The sequence below is a fragment of the Falco cherrug genome, chromosome Z (genome assembly GCF_023634085.1).
Source record: "Falco cherrug isolate bFalChe1 chromosome Z, bFalChe1.pri, whole genome shotgun sequence".
NCBI classification, from domain to species: domain Eukaryota; kingdom Metazoa; phylum Chordata; class Aves; order Falconiformes; family Falconidae; genus Falco; species Falco cherrug.
Window position 1 is genome coordinate 78,429,218 of NC_073720.1, and position 18,601 is coordinate 78,447,818.

Below are 18,601 nucleotides of genomic sequence, written 5' to 3' on the forward strand. Positions count from 1 at the left end.
GCTTTCACAATAATTTAAAAGAGAACGCAGAGACAGCAGTAAGTTTGTATTTTATGTGAGAATCTAGAAGTCAAAGATGTTTTACAAGGCCTCTAGCTTCTGAAAAGAAAGAGGTGGTATAGAGGACACTCAGTATATTTCAGGTCAATGTCCTGCTGGTCAGCAGGTCACAGAACAGCAATTAAGTTTCCTCCAATTCCATTTCTATGAAAAGACCGAGGGAAGATACCAAATGAAACTAAAGAACTTGGGGGGAAAAGAACGGGGCATTTATTAAAATAAAATAATGCATATCTGTAGAAAACAGCAAAAAACTGTTAGTTTTGTTAGCTTTCTCCTTCCAACATTTCCTGAATACAATCACTGTAAAGCAAGATAATAATTTCTTTCCTTACACCTTATTGTCTGACAGGATGTGTTAAGCTGGTGTCCCTAATGACTACAGTAATACCTGCTGGTAAGGGCATGTGAACATCTGAATGTAGCCAACAAGCTACTCATGACTCGTTTCTTCTCTACAGATCAATATGAGAATCTTATGGATCAATTCATTTCCTTTAGTGGAGCAAAAACCAGCATGCTTCACAACAAAAGGCAGCTATAACAAGCAGCTGTGATACTTACATATAATACCTCACAAAGGAACGAACAAAGGAACACCTTTAAAAAATATGTCAGTCTTCATTATTTTAAAGTATAAAATTCATACTCACATCATTTCTTCTGTTCGATTCTCTATGGGAAAATACGACCCAACCTGCTAGAATATTTATGTGTTTGGTAAAAAGCACTGAGGTTTCGCTTCCCAGCCAAAAGGTCTTCAGAAGAACTGTCTGTGGCATGACTGGCTGATGCTGTGAATGGGTCCCTTCAACCAAACTGTAGAAAAAGGAAGCGAAAACCCCTAAATCTTTATGCCACTTTGATTACTATAGTTACCAGACAGAAACCTTGTCTTCTGTCAAAACACACACAGGTTTGGCAAGTTTTAAGTATGGAAAGATCAGACACAATTTCTGATGAATAATAAGTAAAATAATGATGACTATTACAGTCAGAGCAAAGGAATTCTAATATTGTGCTAATATCACATAAAGTAAACACAAGACTCTTTTTATACTCGATAAACTAAGGAAAGATAATTGTCGGCCTAGCAAAAGATACCAGCTAACTGAATTAAAAAAATTAAAATAAATCAGTATGTTCAAAGTGCTGCTTGTCTACTTTAAGAATGAATATGAAGGCACTGCAAAGCTAAAAATACAACTTTATGAGCAAAATTAAATGCTTACTTGTCATATAGTGAAATACTTATCATATAGTGAAATAACAGGTTGGGAAAAGTTAGAGGCCTTAAAACACAGTTAGAAAAAAACCTATATAAATTGTAATAAACAAACTAAGAATTGGATAAACTGCCATGTCTGTAGAACCGCAATTTCTTAGGGCCATAGAAAAAACAGGGTACAACCTGCTGTACACAGAAATGCATGTTAAATTGTGAAAAAGTAATAAGAAAGTAGTATCCTATAGAACCCACCTTTCTGTCAGAAACTCTACTTCAGCTTTTACTAAATCAAAGAAAAACTTCAATAATGTTTTGTGAACTATCCTCTGTTCATCTTCTCTCCCTGAATCTAAGACTGCATGACAAATGGTTTTGTAATAAACGCAAGACCTGAAAAATACACATCAAAAAATCCATTTATATGACAGAAATCATAGTCTGATCTATTGGCAAAAAAGTCAGCTTTGACTTTTGACAATTTTGACATAGAAATACATTGCTCCCCAGCAATGTTCATAATTTTAAAGCCTTTTTGGTTTTAAAGCTGTATTTTCAAAAAACAGTAACAATTAAAAAAAATTAATGCTTGTGACTAGGGCTTTGTGTTAGATTTTGTATTACAGTGCAAATGAAATAATTTAACTGTATTTATTTTTTCTGTCTCTACTTGAGGTACTGTACAATTACTGAATTTAACAGAACTTCTTTAAAATTATTTAATTACAAGGGAGTCTTGTAATATTTTAGAGACCTTGTAAGATCCTACATACCTTAGTTCCGGTTAACAGTTCACACATATTATTTGACAGGACTACAGTTTGTGATCAAGTCTTAACAATTGTCTAACATGATGGAGATAATTTTGAAGTAAAGTGCAAACATATTTTTTTGGCTAGCAATTTGAGTACTGGAACCACCAGGTATACAACTCCTGGGTACTGACATTCTGCCACTGAGTACTAAAAGATAAATTACTTTATCTAAAAGATAAATTCTCTTCCATTCCATGTGACATGTTCCTATTAAAAATTACTAAATGTCCAGTTACAGTGATTCAAGTACAGTGATTCAATGCCCTTCAAGGCTATAGACATGCTTACAATCATGCACATTCATTTATCTGTAACCATGATTGTACCAAGTTATTTAAATGTTATTAAGATTTTATGACTGTAATAAGAGGACAGTTTCTCTTCCAAATGAACAGAAGAATTAATTTCTATTGATGCAAATCACAAAAAATTCAAGCTAAAGCATGAACTACCCAAAAAGCTCCAATGTACTGAGTCTTGCAGATGTAGTCAGACATCCTTAACAAGATGCTGAAGTTTACGATGAAAATCAAAATACAACATAAAGCTACGTGTTTGTTAAGACTGGAATTTGCTTTGTAACTACAGATATATTTATGTGTGTATATATACATATATACAACAAAATAGCAATAATACTTACATTATTATAATTTATGGAAAGTTTAAAAAATAAAATAACCCTTTTTTAGAAAAGGAAGGAGGACAAGAAAATGTATATTTTTCCTTTCCAACCCCTCCGCTCCTGCCTGTGAACTAACATTTCCTGAAACATAAAGTGAAAGGCCCAAACCTCAGTTACAATTTTAGATCTTCACACACAGTTAATTTGTTCTGGTGAGAATGTGACTTTGGTGCAAGAGAATCCAACTCTACCCTCCAGTCCTCGAGTCTGGACTAATGTAACAACTATTGCACCCAACAAATCCTTAAACTTTCTTACCTTACAAGCATCTCTATGAAGGACCAAGTGCCTTTCTTACAGACAGGACACTGAAGTAGATTCAAATAATAATTTAACATATATGGGGACTTCCAAGGAGGATCATGTTGGAGAACAAGGTACAAAATGTGATTAAGTTTAGCAGAAAATATTGCATCTGTATTTCCCTGTAACACAATGACAAAACAACATTGGTTCCATACTGGCCGAAGATCCACAATTACTAGATGTTTAGATGTTTTCTTTATTCCTTACAATCCCAAATGACCAAATTTAATCAGTGAAGTAACATGTAATTTGATGCATAATTACAAGCTGCAAAATTCAGAGTTTAAAGAAAAAAGGAAGGAAACAAGGAGTGTGATATTCCAGCTGAATGCAACATTGCTTAGAACAAACCTTTTTCTCAATCGAACTGTCTATCTGTGGCTTACTAGGTTAAAAAACAAAAGTCACAAGTGCTGTTTCCAAAAGCAACAAAAAAATTCTGGGCCAATTCTTCCACAATATTTAGAGCACTATATTCATATGGCTTGTAAATAAGTAATAATTAAAAAAAATCCTTAAGTATTAAATTCTTCCCTTACTAACACAAATACATTGACGAACAAAATGAAGACTGAATACATCACTAAAAAAAAAACTACAATGGCAGAAGCAAAAGGCATACTATTTCCATTTCTTGCTTTTATATTTATAACACGTCTAGTCGTCATCTCTCACCAATAGGACATATTCTAGAAGAGAATGAAGAAGTTGCATGGGAGGCATAGAGTACTTCTGACAAGCAGCAAGTTCTGTGACTACATCAGAAAATAAATATGCTTCCACTAATCCTTCAAGTATATACCATGTGCCTCTGGATGGGACAGTACTTTTAACCTAGGAATGAAAAATCTTTGTAAGTAAAAGAACAGCTTAATAAAAAAGACAAAGATAACTTTCAAGAACTAACAAGAAATCTCTAAGTAAAATGTTGGTAATATAGTAATACAGGGAGAAGATTAGAAACTAAACCAGAAATATTACTTATTGCCACATCTTATAAACTGTTGTCATCTAGAAAGACCTTCACTGAGTTCACTTCACTGAACTGGGCTTTCATTGAAAAGATAGTAGGTTTCAGAATGTGCTTCTCTTCTTAGAAGATATGAATACATTTACACTTTTAAAAAACAAATTACGATTCACACACTCAATAACATATCTATAATTTATTCTGGAAAGGTATGCAAAGAAGTGTTAATATTTCCAAAAGTACAGAGTAAATCCCACAGTATATGGCTGGAGCAGTAAGATAATGAGTACCATTGAACAGCTAAAAAAAAATCAGAAAAAAATATAAGATCATGAAATACATCATTTACGAGTACACATTATAAAAGCATAAACCATGGAACTATTTTATCTCCCTAGTTCCCCTATTCCCATATAGCATGTCAGAGAAGCAGCTAATGCTACAGATAAGCACAGGTATTGATCCCAGTGGATGTCAAAGCTCTGAAGATATACTTAATGGCACAGGGCTTCCTTCTTATTCTCTGCCACTCATGACAGCAAAACACTTAACTTAGCAAGCTTTCAGAGGACCCAGAAGGATCTAATGGCTTTCATGAAACACTGTACCTGCTCTGCAATTTCCCTGTTATTGTCTGTACTCTCAGCTTTCCAAACTTTAATTTCCACAGATTAATGATATGAAAGAGGAGCTATTGAAGATATCAGCTACATTGCCATTTATACCTTTCTGCTAGTCCAGGTTCAAGCCAAAGCTAAGATACACAAACCAGTTGCAGCTGTATCGCTAATTGAAGCACAGCTTCCCTTTGCCTGATAACTTCTGTTTTGAAATCCAGCTATTTTGTTGGATCACACAGCCTGAGGCTCTGGTAATTTCAATGAAACTGGGACAGGGAGTCACAATTGAGAGAAGCAGAGTCAGGAAGATCATTGATTGGACTGCTGGGAATTGAACAGTTACATAAATTTATTATTGCTTTAGTCCCTGACAAATCGTAGACTTTATGATCTCTGCCTAAAAACCTGGCTCCTAATATACATTACAGAAAGCTATTCAAGACATCCTACTGATTGTTTTAAAACTAGTTTCAAATTTAAATTAACACAGACTTTCAGTCCAACTGCGGTTTTGAGGTCTACAGAGTGCACTACTATCATGATGTGCAGTAGTTTCAAAAAAGGTTTCAGTAATAAACTAAAAACATCAGAGGCTCAGGTCAAACCTGAAAAAACTTCTGAAAGAAATGATCACAGTTAAATCACAGCTAAAGTCTCACTGAACGAGCTCCACCTTAGCATCAGACACCCAGTTTGCCTGCAAATGTTTCATTCCTCAGATTCCTAACATATGCTGTTGTTACAGTTGTTAATAACATTATTGTTAACAATAAATAAAGCTGCCCACCTAGACAATTTTCTTTTAACCAAGTCTTTGTGCATCTGGCATTTGCAACTCATTTTTTTTTCAGTTTTTTCATTCATATATGCACTATTAAAATCCTCACATTACATGCAAACAGCAGATCTAAAGAGCAATCATAAACTGTTTAATGGCAGTCAAAGAACAACTTCTCTGTCATCTGGAGTTAAGATGTGTGAAGATAACTCCATATATTGTGCATGTATGAGCATGTTACTACTGGCCCTCATCTGAGGATCAATACCAGCATTTATCTTTTTATGAAATTAAACCTAAATGTTTCTGTCTCTTGAAAATTCTGGTCCTAGAAGAAACAGTAACATTGATGCATTATTTGGAAGGTACATGCAAGATAGGTAGGAACTGGAGAACTGGTTTTCAGTTTATTTGTAAGGGGTAAGGAAGGATGATAGAAAACTGAGGGGATGGACTTTTTCCAGTATCAGCAGACACCTGTTGCAAGGGCTTAATATTCAACAAACGGTACAGATCTGCACTGGCTCGTACTCTGGCTGATGAGAGACTAGCAGTTTCTTAAGCGTTACTGGTACAACCATCAGAACTTTAAGCAGAAACAAATGAAAAATGAAGGTACACAGACAACAAGCTGTGTTTTATATAGCACAATGTGGAAGCAGAGCTGATGAAAGAGAAATAAAAATTTCAGGGAAGATGATAGATAACAGAACACTTAACTGAGTTAAGCCTTCCTAGCAGATGCAAACTGAGATGACTGAATATATAATATGTAGGTTCTAATCTGTTAATTTAGTTTCTAGGTTTTATTTTACTTCACTAGTATTACTGCAAATGTGTATTGTTTAAAAGCCATAAATATACTGCCTATAAAAGTCCCATATCAGATGCAAAGGCTAACAATGGATATTCCATGAAGCTAAAGGAAGTGGCATGTCACGCATAAGAAAAGTATCATAATTAGGCTTAAAATAAATAGATAAATAAATAACAGAACAACAATTTCAGCTTACATGTGTTAAGAAAGCTAAAGTTTTTTTCCACAAATTCAATATACTAAACATTAACATTACATTTTATTGCAAGTCTGTCCAGTAACAGAAATGCATGCAGCATTTTGCCCATTAATGGTAGTGTTGGACAATGACAAAGGCATTTCAGCGCTCATGTTTTAAAAACATTTTTCTCCTCCCCTCCTTACTGTGTCAATGGAAAGAAATCAAATTCGAAAAAAAAAAGATTCTGTGAAGTCTGAAAGCTCATTTTGACAGACTGAGACTTCATTTATATACTAAATAACTACTTATGTAGTACATTTCATGAAGATACCACAACTTCAGCTCCTGAGAAATACAGGAAGCTAACAGATCTTACATTGTTTCCCATTTTAATTTTTAAATAACACAAGTTATCATATAAAGTAGGTCATAGCTACTATGTATATAATGCTTTTTAAGTACTAACAGGCAATGTTTCAATATTGACTAAAGATTTATTCTTAGTATTATAGATAGAAAAGGGAAAAATTTGAAAGTATTTATTTACTTAAGAAATAACGAAGACTTAATAAAACCTGTTGCTGACCTGTACCTGATCAATGGCATATACATGGCTTAGTGGGAAGAAAAAAGAGAAATTAACTAATAGTACAAAAAAAGAAATAAAGTCAAAGTATTATGAAAACAGGACTGGAAAACATAATGTATTCTACTAGCAGTCTGTGCTTCTATAGAATCTGAAACCTGAGTGATGATGTTAAGGCTTATGCTGTAAGAAAAAGTACTGTTTCTACAGTGAGACAATCTTCAGCTAAAGTCTGTCTCTATAGCAAAAACTGGTGAGCACTGCAAAAAGTTAGCTATTATTTATGCAGTAGCAATAAAGTAAGTGCTTGAATAATTTAGGATGCTCTAAATCACGTTAGGGCAATCTTTACCTCTTCTTCTAACAATAACCAGTCAGGTTCTTTTAACTAGCAGGATTAAAGACTTTCTTTGTAATAAAGGGAACAGTAGTGAAAGTGTCGTAAGAATGAGCAACATTCAACAGCATTCTAATGATGCTCTTTCACTCTTCAATAAACTTTATCAGAGTTTTGGACAACATAAATATTTTAAAAAGTTTATTTGATAGCTAATTTCACAATGAAAGTATGTTTGCCTAACTTCATAATAAAATTCCATATATGCACCGTGCCCTCTTTGTGAGAATCCTTACCTCCGGAGTGCATTTGTTCAGGCGGTGCTTTTGAGCAAACTTGTGCTTAACAGCCTGTAAAACAGGATAAAGTCAACGTGCACACTGGATACCAATAAATATATTCAATACTGTATAGAACTCCCAAAATGACAACTTCCATTAAATACAGTTCAAGCAAAACATTCAAACATGGCTATCTGTTCTTATTTATCTTTTTAATATTGGGATGGCGAAATTATGAAATACAGGTTAGTGACCTAAAAGGAAAATATAATATGGGCAATTTTTCTCCCCATTTTTCCTGTCACTCTCTGTGCTTGTTTATGTGGTTGGTATGTAAGGACAGTTTTACTAGAATGGGTCCACTTAACCACAGTAAAAAATATTAAGCATTTCATTTTTTCTATGGCAAAATGAAAACTTTGGACCCCTCTTGCAATTCACCTATAATGTACAGATATGGCAGTAGGTGGAAAAAGGTATTACTATTATTGCTGTATCTAATTACAGCTTAGTGTTACCATTTATACTAATATATGTTACCAAAAAAGTCTTTTAGGAGAGATTGTCTTCAGGATTATGATTATTCTATCTGCATGCAAGTACACAATAGTTTGAGAGAAAGATAATGGGATAAGAGCACTTGTTGTTTGTAGCATACATGAAAAGTCAACAACACATTTATTTTTTAAAGGTCTGGCAGGTCTAGTCTTGATAAAATGTCACTCACAGAGGATGCAACATTTGAAGGTGCATAGATTTAAACAGCAGGAGACTTCTATTTGTTAATCTTTTGGTTAAACATTGTGTACATTGAGTACTTAAAATATTCTAAATCTTCTGCTGCTAAGAACTTATACTAATACACATAGAGAACCTGAGTTTGCAGTTAAAAATATCATACAGTGCTTTATGTAACGCAGCTCCTACAAAAATAATTACACACTATCATCTGCACCACTGTAACTTATAGAGATAATATATCCTAATTCAAAGTAATTAACTGTTTTTTTTTAAAGATATGAAACAGTGGTTTTAATTCCTAATGTAGCACGTTTATCAGGATTAGACATGTGACAACATTAAAACAAAAGAGTGCATTTATCTCTATGCTTTACTTGTCATAAAAAACACTTATATGAATCAACAAAATGCTTGCTCTAGGGTATGGTTAGTTTTAAAAATGTGTTAGTGTAATTCAGCTAGATAACAGGAAAGTCATAGAAGGCCTGTAATCCAAAGACATTTTGTTGAACAACATTAGCTACTACTTATCTCATATATTACACCGAGATTTCAAGTAGTCCACCATGTCTTCCACACACCCATGCCTACCAATTACGATAACTAAATTAGATTTTGATTAATGGTAGATGTAGTAAATACGGGATTATTAAACACTGCAGGTTAAAAGGCATTATTACTATTTCAAAAGATGTTAAAATATCTACTTTATTAGCTCAGTACTATAATGAAAAATAAATTTAATAATATAAACTTCAGATTTTATACTAAGAAAGCATTAATTGATTGTTACTTACCGCAGCAAAATATATATGTTTTACAACAGCATTTTTCATTTCAGCAAGCTGCATGTTAGACACGATTTGGTCTGTTTCTTGTGCTGCCAGGAAACTGTTCATTTTGATATCTTCAGTATTTTGTATTTCATTCTGTGCAAAGCAAAAAAATACTTCTTAGTTTCAAAGCTAATGCTCTAACCCAGCTTTTACATGCTGAGTCTTTCTATATATTCTATTGTAAACCCTTGCGTGCATATACATGCTTTTGTAATTGTTCAAGTGTCTACATTATGTGCCATATGAACAGCTGGTGGTTTGGAAACAAAACACTGATGTTGTAGGAACCTATAGCATAGAAATTGTCAATGTAAGCTTCCCCATAATTATTCTTCGTAACTGGCTTTAAGTCTGACCCAATCCCTGTGGCTGAAACAAGAGCTGTATTTCCACAATGGATTCTCTCTCAGGCATTTTCAAAACACCAAAAACAAAGTCCACACCTTTTCGATTAGTCAAAAATGTAGTAAAGATATCTAAAGACGTTTGTTCATCAATTTGGCTATGACCATGCATTCATTTTATAAAGGCCACTACAATGAAATTTTTTCTAGTTTTTGCCTGTAAGTCTGAACTAGTAATTTTAAATTTGTAAGTTCTTTAGTTGTTGTTTTTGGTTTGTTTGTTTGTTTTTTTAAAGTATTTTATTCTCTAAGTCCATCTATCATTTCCAGCTATTTTTTCAGCATAAGGAATGAGCAAATATTTATCAAACTGGTTTCCAACTCATTCTGAAAAGTCTCTCAGCAAAGACACAAGATAACTTTTGTTCGTAAAATACAACTAAAAAAGTATCTAAAAGTTATTTCAGGATGAGAACAATTAAGCCTCAATGTATGCTTTTGATCAAAGATGCACAGATAAAACACCATCTTTGTTTTAGGCAAATACATGTATAACTAATTACAAAAGCAGCCTACTCCTGCAGTGTGAGGAGTTACGAAAGGTACTGATGACCATATTTTATTCAGAACAGGTTTGGAAGGCTTGGGGCAGCTGGCCTAATTGAAACACCTGAATCTGATGGGTGAATCAAGTATAGGAAATTAGGGAAATAACAGCAGGCAAAAACCCACAGTGAATGCATTGACAAGACGCAAGCCATGAACAGTTTATACTTTTAGGTTTTCAAAGTAAAGTCTCCAACACTGAACATGTTTCATACCGTTTTCAGATTTTCCCTTAAATGTATAATTCAAATCAAAAGTATTTGGTACGTGTATAACGATATTTCTCAACAAATACTGAGTTTGTTGCATGTTACAGAAAAGAGTTAATTTAGTAACTTCAAAAGAGCTCTCAATAGCTTTTGATGAGCCAAGGATAACTGAATTCTGATGCATTCATGAGTCTTTACTTCTTGTGGTACTTTCTGCACATTATTTTCAACATGCCTGTAAAAATACTTGTATTTAAACAATTTATAGTACCATCTTGGCAAAATTTTATTAATTCCAGCATGTATCCAACAAAGTATTTAAGGCGTCCATTTAAATTTAAGTGTGAGATTAGGTCCCTAAAATCATACATGTTTTAATATCTTGAACCAATAAATCTGTATAATTTGACGCCTTGTAGGATCAAATCATTAATGACAATCCCTCAGAGTATTTTAACACTGGAGTTACGAGGTTGAGGTTATAAGAACAGATATAAAATACAAAGATGAAGCAAAGACTTGGTTCAAAAAAAAAAAATCATAGCAAGAATAGTCTGAATGTCACTGCAGGTCCACTGAAGAGAATACAATACTGTTTTGCTGAATTCAGCAACTGGACATATACGTAGGTGTTTAGGGGAGGAAGGAGGGTATTTATTTTTGCCAGAAGTAGCAGTCAAATAGCAGGACTACCAATTTGCAAAGTTAAAGTGTTCTAATGAATTATGTGCCAAGCACTTCTGGGAGGGAGAGACAAGAGCATGTCCGTAACATTCTTTGATAAAGCCTAATACATTTGGACAAGTGCTGTGATTTGATTGACTATGTTTTATACTTTTACTTTTAAGAGACTAGGAGTCTTGGCAGTTTTCTGAGGTTCTTTAGATGCATTTAAATAGAAAGCTAATGCTCTCTTGGCCTCTGAGGTGAGTTACTTTAATGAAGTCTAAAAAAAAAAAAAAGATATGTGCAAGCTAATGGACTGGTTAAGCTGGAAACCCGTTTTTACACCTGGGAGGAATTCAGGGTGCATAGCAAGAACCACATTTTTTCTCATAGAAATTAAGAAAAGTTAAGGTAGCCACAAAAACTTGACAACCACTCCTCTATTAAACGTAAATGTCTATCTTAGCTGAGAGGTGTAGTAGAGAACAGTTTCTCTGAACATATTTCATTAAGAGAGTGAACACTAAACTAAGATCCCATGTTAACGTGTGTTTTATTCAGGCTGTAAATGTTAAGATCCTTCAACCCTCTCCTCACCCTTCCATAACAGCTTTATTGCTTGTTAAAACAGGAATAGTCAGGTATATGCTTTGATCTGAAGAATCCAAAGGATTTTCAAATGAAGTAGGTTATTCCTAGTAACACAGTTTTGGCTCCTATTTGCTTGCAAAGGTAGTATTTTCAATTAGTAGTTGACTATAATTGCCCCACAGTACAAGAAACTACCAGACTAAAAGCATCTTCTGAGGCCTTTGAGTAGTTCAAGGTCAAAAGGTCAAAATGCTAGGAAGTTCTGAATAGTGCATCTGATAAGCAAACAGCTATGAATCATGAGGCATCTCTCTCAAGCGAAACAGTAAAAAATTCTAATTCTAGTGAATTCCACACATAAAAGAAAATTCACAAACTGTGACAAGTCCCTCATAGTTCAGATGGAAAGATGAAAGAGAAGCAAGTTGCTTTTCTTGCTCTGCCTTATGTTTTGCATCACTGTGAATTTAACTCCTGATCCAATTTTGGAGCTGAATGGTAAACCTAACACTCCAAACCATTTGATATTGCACTGAATGCTTCATCTGGCTTAGCCATTCCAGCAAAAATCTGTCTCCCTAGAATGATGACCTTTACTGCGGCTTCTCTCTTCATATAGGTCCATCCAGGTCCTCGTGCCTTAGTGGATCTGATGATGTACTGTCTCATGTTCTACTTTAGGTAACAGAAAAAGCTATTACAGGGACTTTGGAGAGTCCTCTTCTACCAACCAAGAAACACTGAGCTTGCAATCTCCAGAATTTAACACTTTTGACTAGTAAAAGAGAAATTAAGTTTTGTCATGGATGGCAACAGGTTTTCTAATATGGAAAGAGACAAAGCTGAATCTTGTCTTTGCACATGTGAGCGTCATGTGATTTGAGTTGTAAGGACTCATTAACATTTTCTGAAATACAGACAATTATGTCTCTTCTGACTCCACACATCACAGTTCTGCAAATAGCGAAGCATTACAGTATATAAGCTGTTGGTATATAAGCCATTTTTACCAAGTCCTCTTTGCATGCTAATATATTTGCATGGAGTTGAGCATCATAACCATACCTATAAGCATATGGTTGCTTATAGAATTCTTCAGTTTAAATTCATTTTATCTGTTTACAAATATGGACTGATCTTTCTACAGTAACGGAGAGTTAAAGGTATGCTCAGGTAATGGTTCATACAATTATTTTAAGAAATCACAATTCTTGCAGTATCAAGCTCAGTGCGCTGAAAAGGGAATACAGGTGATGAGCTTACATTAGATTCCTACCATAGAAATAGTGTAAGTGAATTTTCTCTGCCTAGTATACCATTCCCTCACAAAATTCACACTGCAACCTCCAGTTCTTCCCAGCCATGAAGGATGGCGAGCAAACTGATTTGAGTTCAGAATCTGAATTTTAACAATCTACAGACTTTTTTACAATACTTTATCTATAATGGTATGAAAAAAGGTAGAATTGAGGTTAGTTGAGAAGAAAGTAATTTCATTGATCTTGAATCATGAAGATACAATATAGCCAAACTCAGTAAAAAAATATGTACCTTCACATACATAGGTAGACAGATAGATAGATACATATACACATTTGAAAGCCCTACCAAAATCAAGAGAATATAAATGAAAAATAGTACCTTTTTTCTTGGTATTTTGTGAATAACTATTTAGCTGATGGTTATCTACACTGGGACCTTTTCTTAGTAGCACAAAGCAAGAGCCAAGGAAGAACACGAAGAGGAAGAAGAAATAATGTATGTTTCCTTGCTGCTATCTCTTCTGGTCTAAAAGTCTAAACCAAAACACTGTTTTCGGAGAGACATTTTTTCTATTACAGGATCACAGGATGGTTGAAGTTGGAATGGATCTGTGGAGATCATCAGGTCCAAAGCCCCAGCCCAAGGAGGGCCACCTAAAGCCAGTTGCCTAGGATCATGCCTACACAGCTTTCAAGTATCAGCAAGGATGGAGACTTCTCAGCCTCTTCAGGCAACATGCTCCTGTGCTTCATCACCCTCACATTAAAAAAAAAAAAAAAAAAAAAAAAAAAAAAAAAAAAAACAACACAAAAAAAACCAAAAAAAAAACCAAAAAAAAAACAAAAAAAAAAAAAAAAAAAAAAAAAGTGTTTCCTGACTTTCAGATACAACTTCCTGTGCTTCAGTTTGTACTCACTGCCTCTTGTCCTGTCAAGGGCACCACTGACAACAGCCTGGCTGTTTTCTTTGCACCCTCCCTTCAGGTATTTATATATATTCAAGAACCTTTCTCTTCCCTTGGATAAGCAGTCCCTGAATCAGGAAGTTGTATTGCCTTTAACTAAATTACAAAATACTCAGGCTGATCATAATCCCTATTATTAATGCTGCATCATTTACTGTAACCAGTAAACCTGACAAAAATTGCTAACAATGAAAGATTAATGTTAGATTATTTTTCTTAATTTACTTACCTCAAAAAGGTAATCTCCTAGATATTGCAAAGGGTAATATTGAACTTCAGAGAGGCATTTTCTCTTTTGCATAGGGAAAGTTTGTAGACTGCTAAATATATGAGTTACATTGTGCTCTACATTTTCAGATGAACATATGGTTGCCTTTCCAGCTTCAAGAACTCTAAATAAACATATCAGGAAAGATGTATTTACTGCATTGTAGTATTACTGTTGAAAACTACATTATCATTCACAAATTACAAGCATGCAAGTGCAAGTGAATAAGGGTTTTCTAGATGTATGGCACTGCTCAAACTTCGTTTGGAGGATAAAAGGGCACTTCACATCCTTCAGAAAAGGAAGTGACACAAGAAATTCTTCTCTTCACAATTTATCACTAATAATTAAAATCTACATGTACCTCTTACATATGTGACACAAAGCTTTACCCGTGCAGTTTTTCAGAGATCAAATCTGGTGACAGCAGCTACAATTTTTATGTCCCCCACAATCATGATGGTCTTTCAAGTAAGTTTTGCAATTAATTTAGTAGTTTACCAGAACTGGAACCTGCTTTTCTGAACCATAACATGGTATTTTCATAACACAAATACACTTTTTAACTTGATTTTGGAGTCATTTATAGTGTTTGGTGCTGTCCAGTATCACACAGAAAACAGATTTGTTTGTCTTTGGGACACCATTACATGTTAAGTTTTCCCTGGGACAATTTTGAGAGTTGTACTGCTGCAACAATTCCCATCTTTTAGAAGAGATGCCAGACAAAAAAAAAATGGTGGAAAAAATAAGGTCTTTTGACACGCTGGATATATGTTTTATTTTTCATAATCCAGGTATGTAAAAATAAAATTATGTTGATCTCTCATCCTTACCCATCCAACAGCTAGGCACTAAAGGTAGGAAGAGCACAGAAGGGGAAAAAAGGCACAGTGTTTTTAAAGATTAGAGGGGAAAAAACCAAAAATCAGTCTTTCCCCAAAGCTACAGTGGCCTTCATGACTGAAAACAGCACTTGCTGGAGACAAAAACTATCTACCTTTCAGTGTTTTCTGACCGAGTAAAAGGATACCTATATCGGTGTATGGGTAACAGTCTGGAAAAGAAAGATTCTTTGCACAAAACTGCCTGTTCCCCTGTCTTGCTGATGTAGTTCCTGTTAAAGGTTACTTCCATTGCAAAGGGAGTTGTGCAAGACATCATTTTAATCATGTTATCATGAAGATCTGCATAAGCAATTTTTACAGAAAAAGAAACAGCATTTTTTCACAAGTGTAGCAGGATGGGTGCGTCTTTCTGCAAGACAGCACATAGTAAACTTTCCTGCTCAGCCAAGAAAACAGCATACTTACAATGTCTTCAGCTGGGAAAATCAGAACATGGTAACTTCAGATATACCTCACATTGTCTTTATGAACTACAGACAGACAGGTATTCTGTGATGCAGCATGCATCCCTGTACCACGATCAACCAGACAAACAGCACTTCTCTTCTTGCCTATGCATCTGTGCCTGACCTGAGTACTCCTAACTGGGATTTCAACAGAGTAGGACAGTATCTGCTCCTGCAGTGAAACTACAACAGTGTCAGGGGATGTTTGCTTTTAGCATACCAGAAGCAAATGTTATTAATATGCTTTGTTTGCAGTTGAATGTAGTATTGAAACTATGGAAAACAAATGTGTAGGAAGAGTATGGGGAAAAAAATTGCTGTCCCACAATTCTTGCACTTCCATTGTTTCCTCTTCCCTGCTTTTCCTTTCCCCTCCGAGCTACCTGTATTTACATCTTATCAGAAACATGTACTACAGTAAAGATTTAGGTCTTTAGAACTACAAGAAGCTATTACATAGATGTGATGCAAAAACCCATAAGGTCACTCACAGTGTGGCCCAGGTCTGTAACAGCATTCACAGCTGGCTCAGGTTACCCACCCAAGCAAAATAACGCATCCTGTTCCAGCTACTATTCAAATGTAACATCCACATAAAATATATGATTACTCATAAAAAGTGTAAGCCTGTGTGCCTTGCCTCATGAACAAAGTTTCTGTAAGCAGTTTACTTCAGATGCAAACTGTCGTGGTTTAACCCTAGAGAGCTACTAAGCACCACACAGCCACTTGCTCACTCCCCCCACAGTGGGACAGGGGAGAGGATCAGAAAGGTAGAAGTGAGAAAACTCAAGGGCTGAGACAAAGTTAATAGGTAAGTAAAAGCCACACAAGCAAGCAAAGCAAAACAAGGAATTCATTCAGTGCTTTCCCTCAGCAGGCAGATGTTCAGCCATCTCCAGGAAAGCAGGGCTCCATCACATGCAACAATTACTTGGGAAAACAAATGCCATCACTCTGAACATCCCCCACTTCCTTCTTCTTCCCCCCGCTTATATACTCAGCACGATGTTCTATGGTACGGAATATCCCTTTGACCAGTTTGGGTCAGCTACCATGGCTGTATCCCCTCCCAATTGCCAGTGCCCCCCTACAGCCCTTTCCTGGCAGGGCTGCAGAAACGGAAAATTTCTTGAGTGACTGTAAAACATTACTAGGCAACAACTAAAAACAGTGTGCTCTCAGCATTGCTCTCACACCAAATCCAAAACATGCCACTGCACCAGCTACTAAGAAACTTAACTCTATCCCAGCTGAAACAAATGTAAGCAAATGTGTGTTATTTTTGAGACTACACTAAAAGAAAGCAAGAAAAGCAGTAGGCTAAAGATTTAAAGCAATTTTATTATAAAAAGTATCGAAGTATATTAATGGAAACAACTCAAGAGTTTGAAGAGCTGGAGGTTATTACGGACAAAATTAGCTAAGATGGAAGAACAAAAATGTGTTCAACCACTCAATAAGAGTTCCATTTTTCATTATTTGAGGTCTAAGACATATCCTCCTACCTTGTAATAGATGCCATTCGTTTATCACCTTTCTTAACAGAGAGGACAACTTTCCATCTGTGGAAGGCCCCTGGAGCACCACAGCGTGTCAGTTCTTTGCGCCATCTTTTAGGTGCAGATTGCATTTGAGGTGAATAATGGCTGTCTTTTTCAATTTCATATCCCCATTCGTACGTTGTTTCATCAAGCCATCTGCCACTTTCGGCACTATTAATTACATACTCCTTAGTTAGTATCCACTTTCCTAAAAAGCAAATGAACTGTCAACCACAAAAGATTTTTTGTGCAGACAAATGGCAATCAACTGAAGATCTAATACAAAATTAACTTCAACCTTTCTTGTGCAAATAAAAGCTGCAATTGTAAGTACCATTTTAAAAACTTCTTCCTCCTACAAGAGTTCTCCTCTTCACACTTTAGAAGCAGAAGTCTCACAATGCCACTGAAAATGATCGTTTTGTTTTCTTTTAGCGATGAAGTACTTTTTCACCCTTCCCAGACAAAATACTTGTCTATCTCCTCAAAAATTTGCAAATGGAATTTTTCAGCTTCCCAGATTTTGTTCTTGTCACTTCCACAGAACCTTGTTTAACCCTTTATTTTTAATATAATTTGACACTTTTACAAATGTACGGAAATGTAGTAAAATGAAGAAATATTTTACCACCAATGATTAAAAAGAGGAAGGAAGGTTTTAGCATCCAAGCCATTTCTTTTATATATTCTTAGTATTACTTGCACTGCGAGTGTAGTGAATACCAATATTAGGGGGATATGGGTTTAGACTTTTGTCTTTCCCCTTTCTTCTTTTCACATCCTTTTCTCTCATCCTTTGGCTCCACCTCCTCCGCCTCTCCTCTTTCATCTTCTGCATGTATGCTTTTGATACTGTATGTAATGATCTTCCCCTTTTTCTCTGTCTCTCTCTTCTTACAGGTTCAGGTCAAGAGCCGTGGTTAGTACCCTGCTCCTGTATAGAAACAGTACCTACAGAAGACACTGCGAGAGAAATTGACTTGAATTGTGTGAACCTAATTGGTTTCACAGAACAGCAGGGTTGACTGGCAAAATGTCTCAGTGCAGGAGCACAGATGGTACTTCTACATAACCTAGCATAGGTACCAGTAGACTTAGGACTGGAAAAGGTATGCTGTGCACAACCTGTATGTTAAAATCACTTTCATTCAAAGTTTCCATCTCAAAACTTCTGTCAACTAGGAAGTCCATGAAGACTGGCACCCTTGTTATTATTTCTGTTTACCTCTAAGGCATTCTAAACGGGTTTAAATGTGATTTTTTACACTTACTCAGGAAAAACTGCAGTAGGAATGAGCACACTCTCCGCCATCAAGGGCAAGAGCAATGATAATGTAAAAACAGCATCTCTCCCAGGATTAAGAACTACTACATGATGTGGGGGAAGATTTGAAAGTACAGAAACATGGCAGAGTTTTGCATTGCCATGGGGACAGTAATTTATCATTTCTACTCAGTTCAAGAAAGCATCTCCAGATGTTTTAAATCCCCCAAATTAAGAAAACACTAACTCAAAGGTTTATAATAGTTAAAGCAAAGCGCTATGCCACAAAT

General features: G+C 35.3%; 1 protein-coding gene across 5 annotated transcripts in view; it reads right to left on the reverse strand.

The window, feature by feature from the left end:
• Window positions 1-18,601, reverse strand: part of SLF1 (SMC5-SMC6 complex localization factor 1) — a 39,512-nt gene that overhangs the window by 18,985 nt on the left and 1,926 nt on the right. For 3 of the 5 annotated variants that reach the window (XM_055699908.1, XM_055699906.1, XM_055699907.1), the window contains exons 4-11: window positions 17,012-17,255; window positions 14,111-14,273; window positions 9,200-9,331; window positions 7,677-7,730; window positions 3,767-3,925; window positions 3,044-3,210; window positions 1,541-1,678; window positions 714-879 (exon numbers count right to left, since the gene is read on the reverse strand). In XM_055699908.1, the coding sequence (XP_055555883.1) occupies window positions 714-879; window positions 1,541-1,678; window positions 3,044-3,210; window positions 3,767-3,925; window positions 7,677-7,730; window positions 9,200-9,331; window positions 14,111-14,273; window positions 17,012-17,255 (1,223 nt within the window). Of the gene's footprint in view, window positions 1-713; window positions 880-1,540; window positions 1,679-3,043; window positions 3,211-3,766; window positions 3,926-7,676; window positions 7,731-9,199; window positions 9,332-14,110; window positions 14,274-17,011; window positions 18,011-18,601 lie in introns of all 5 variants that reach the window. The other 2 variants (XM_027811315.2, XM_027811316.2) reach the window with 2 other exon arrangements.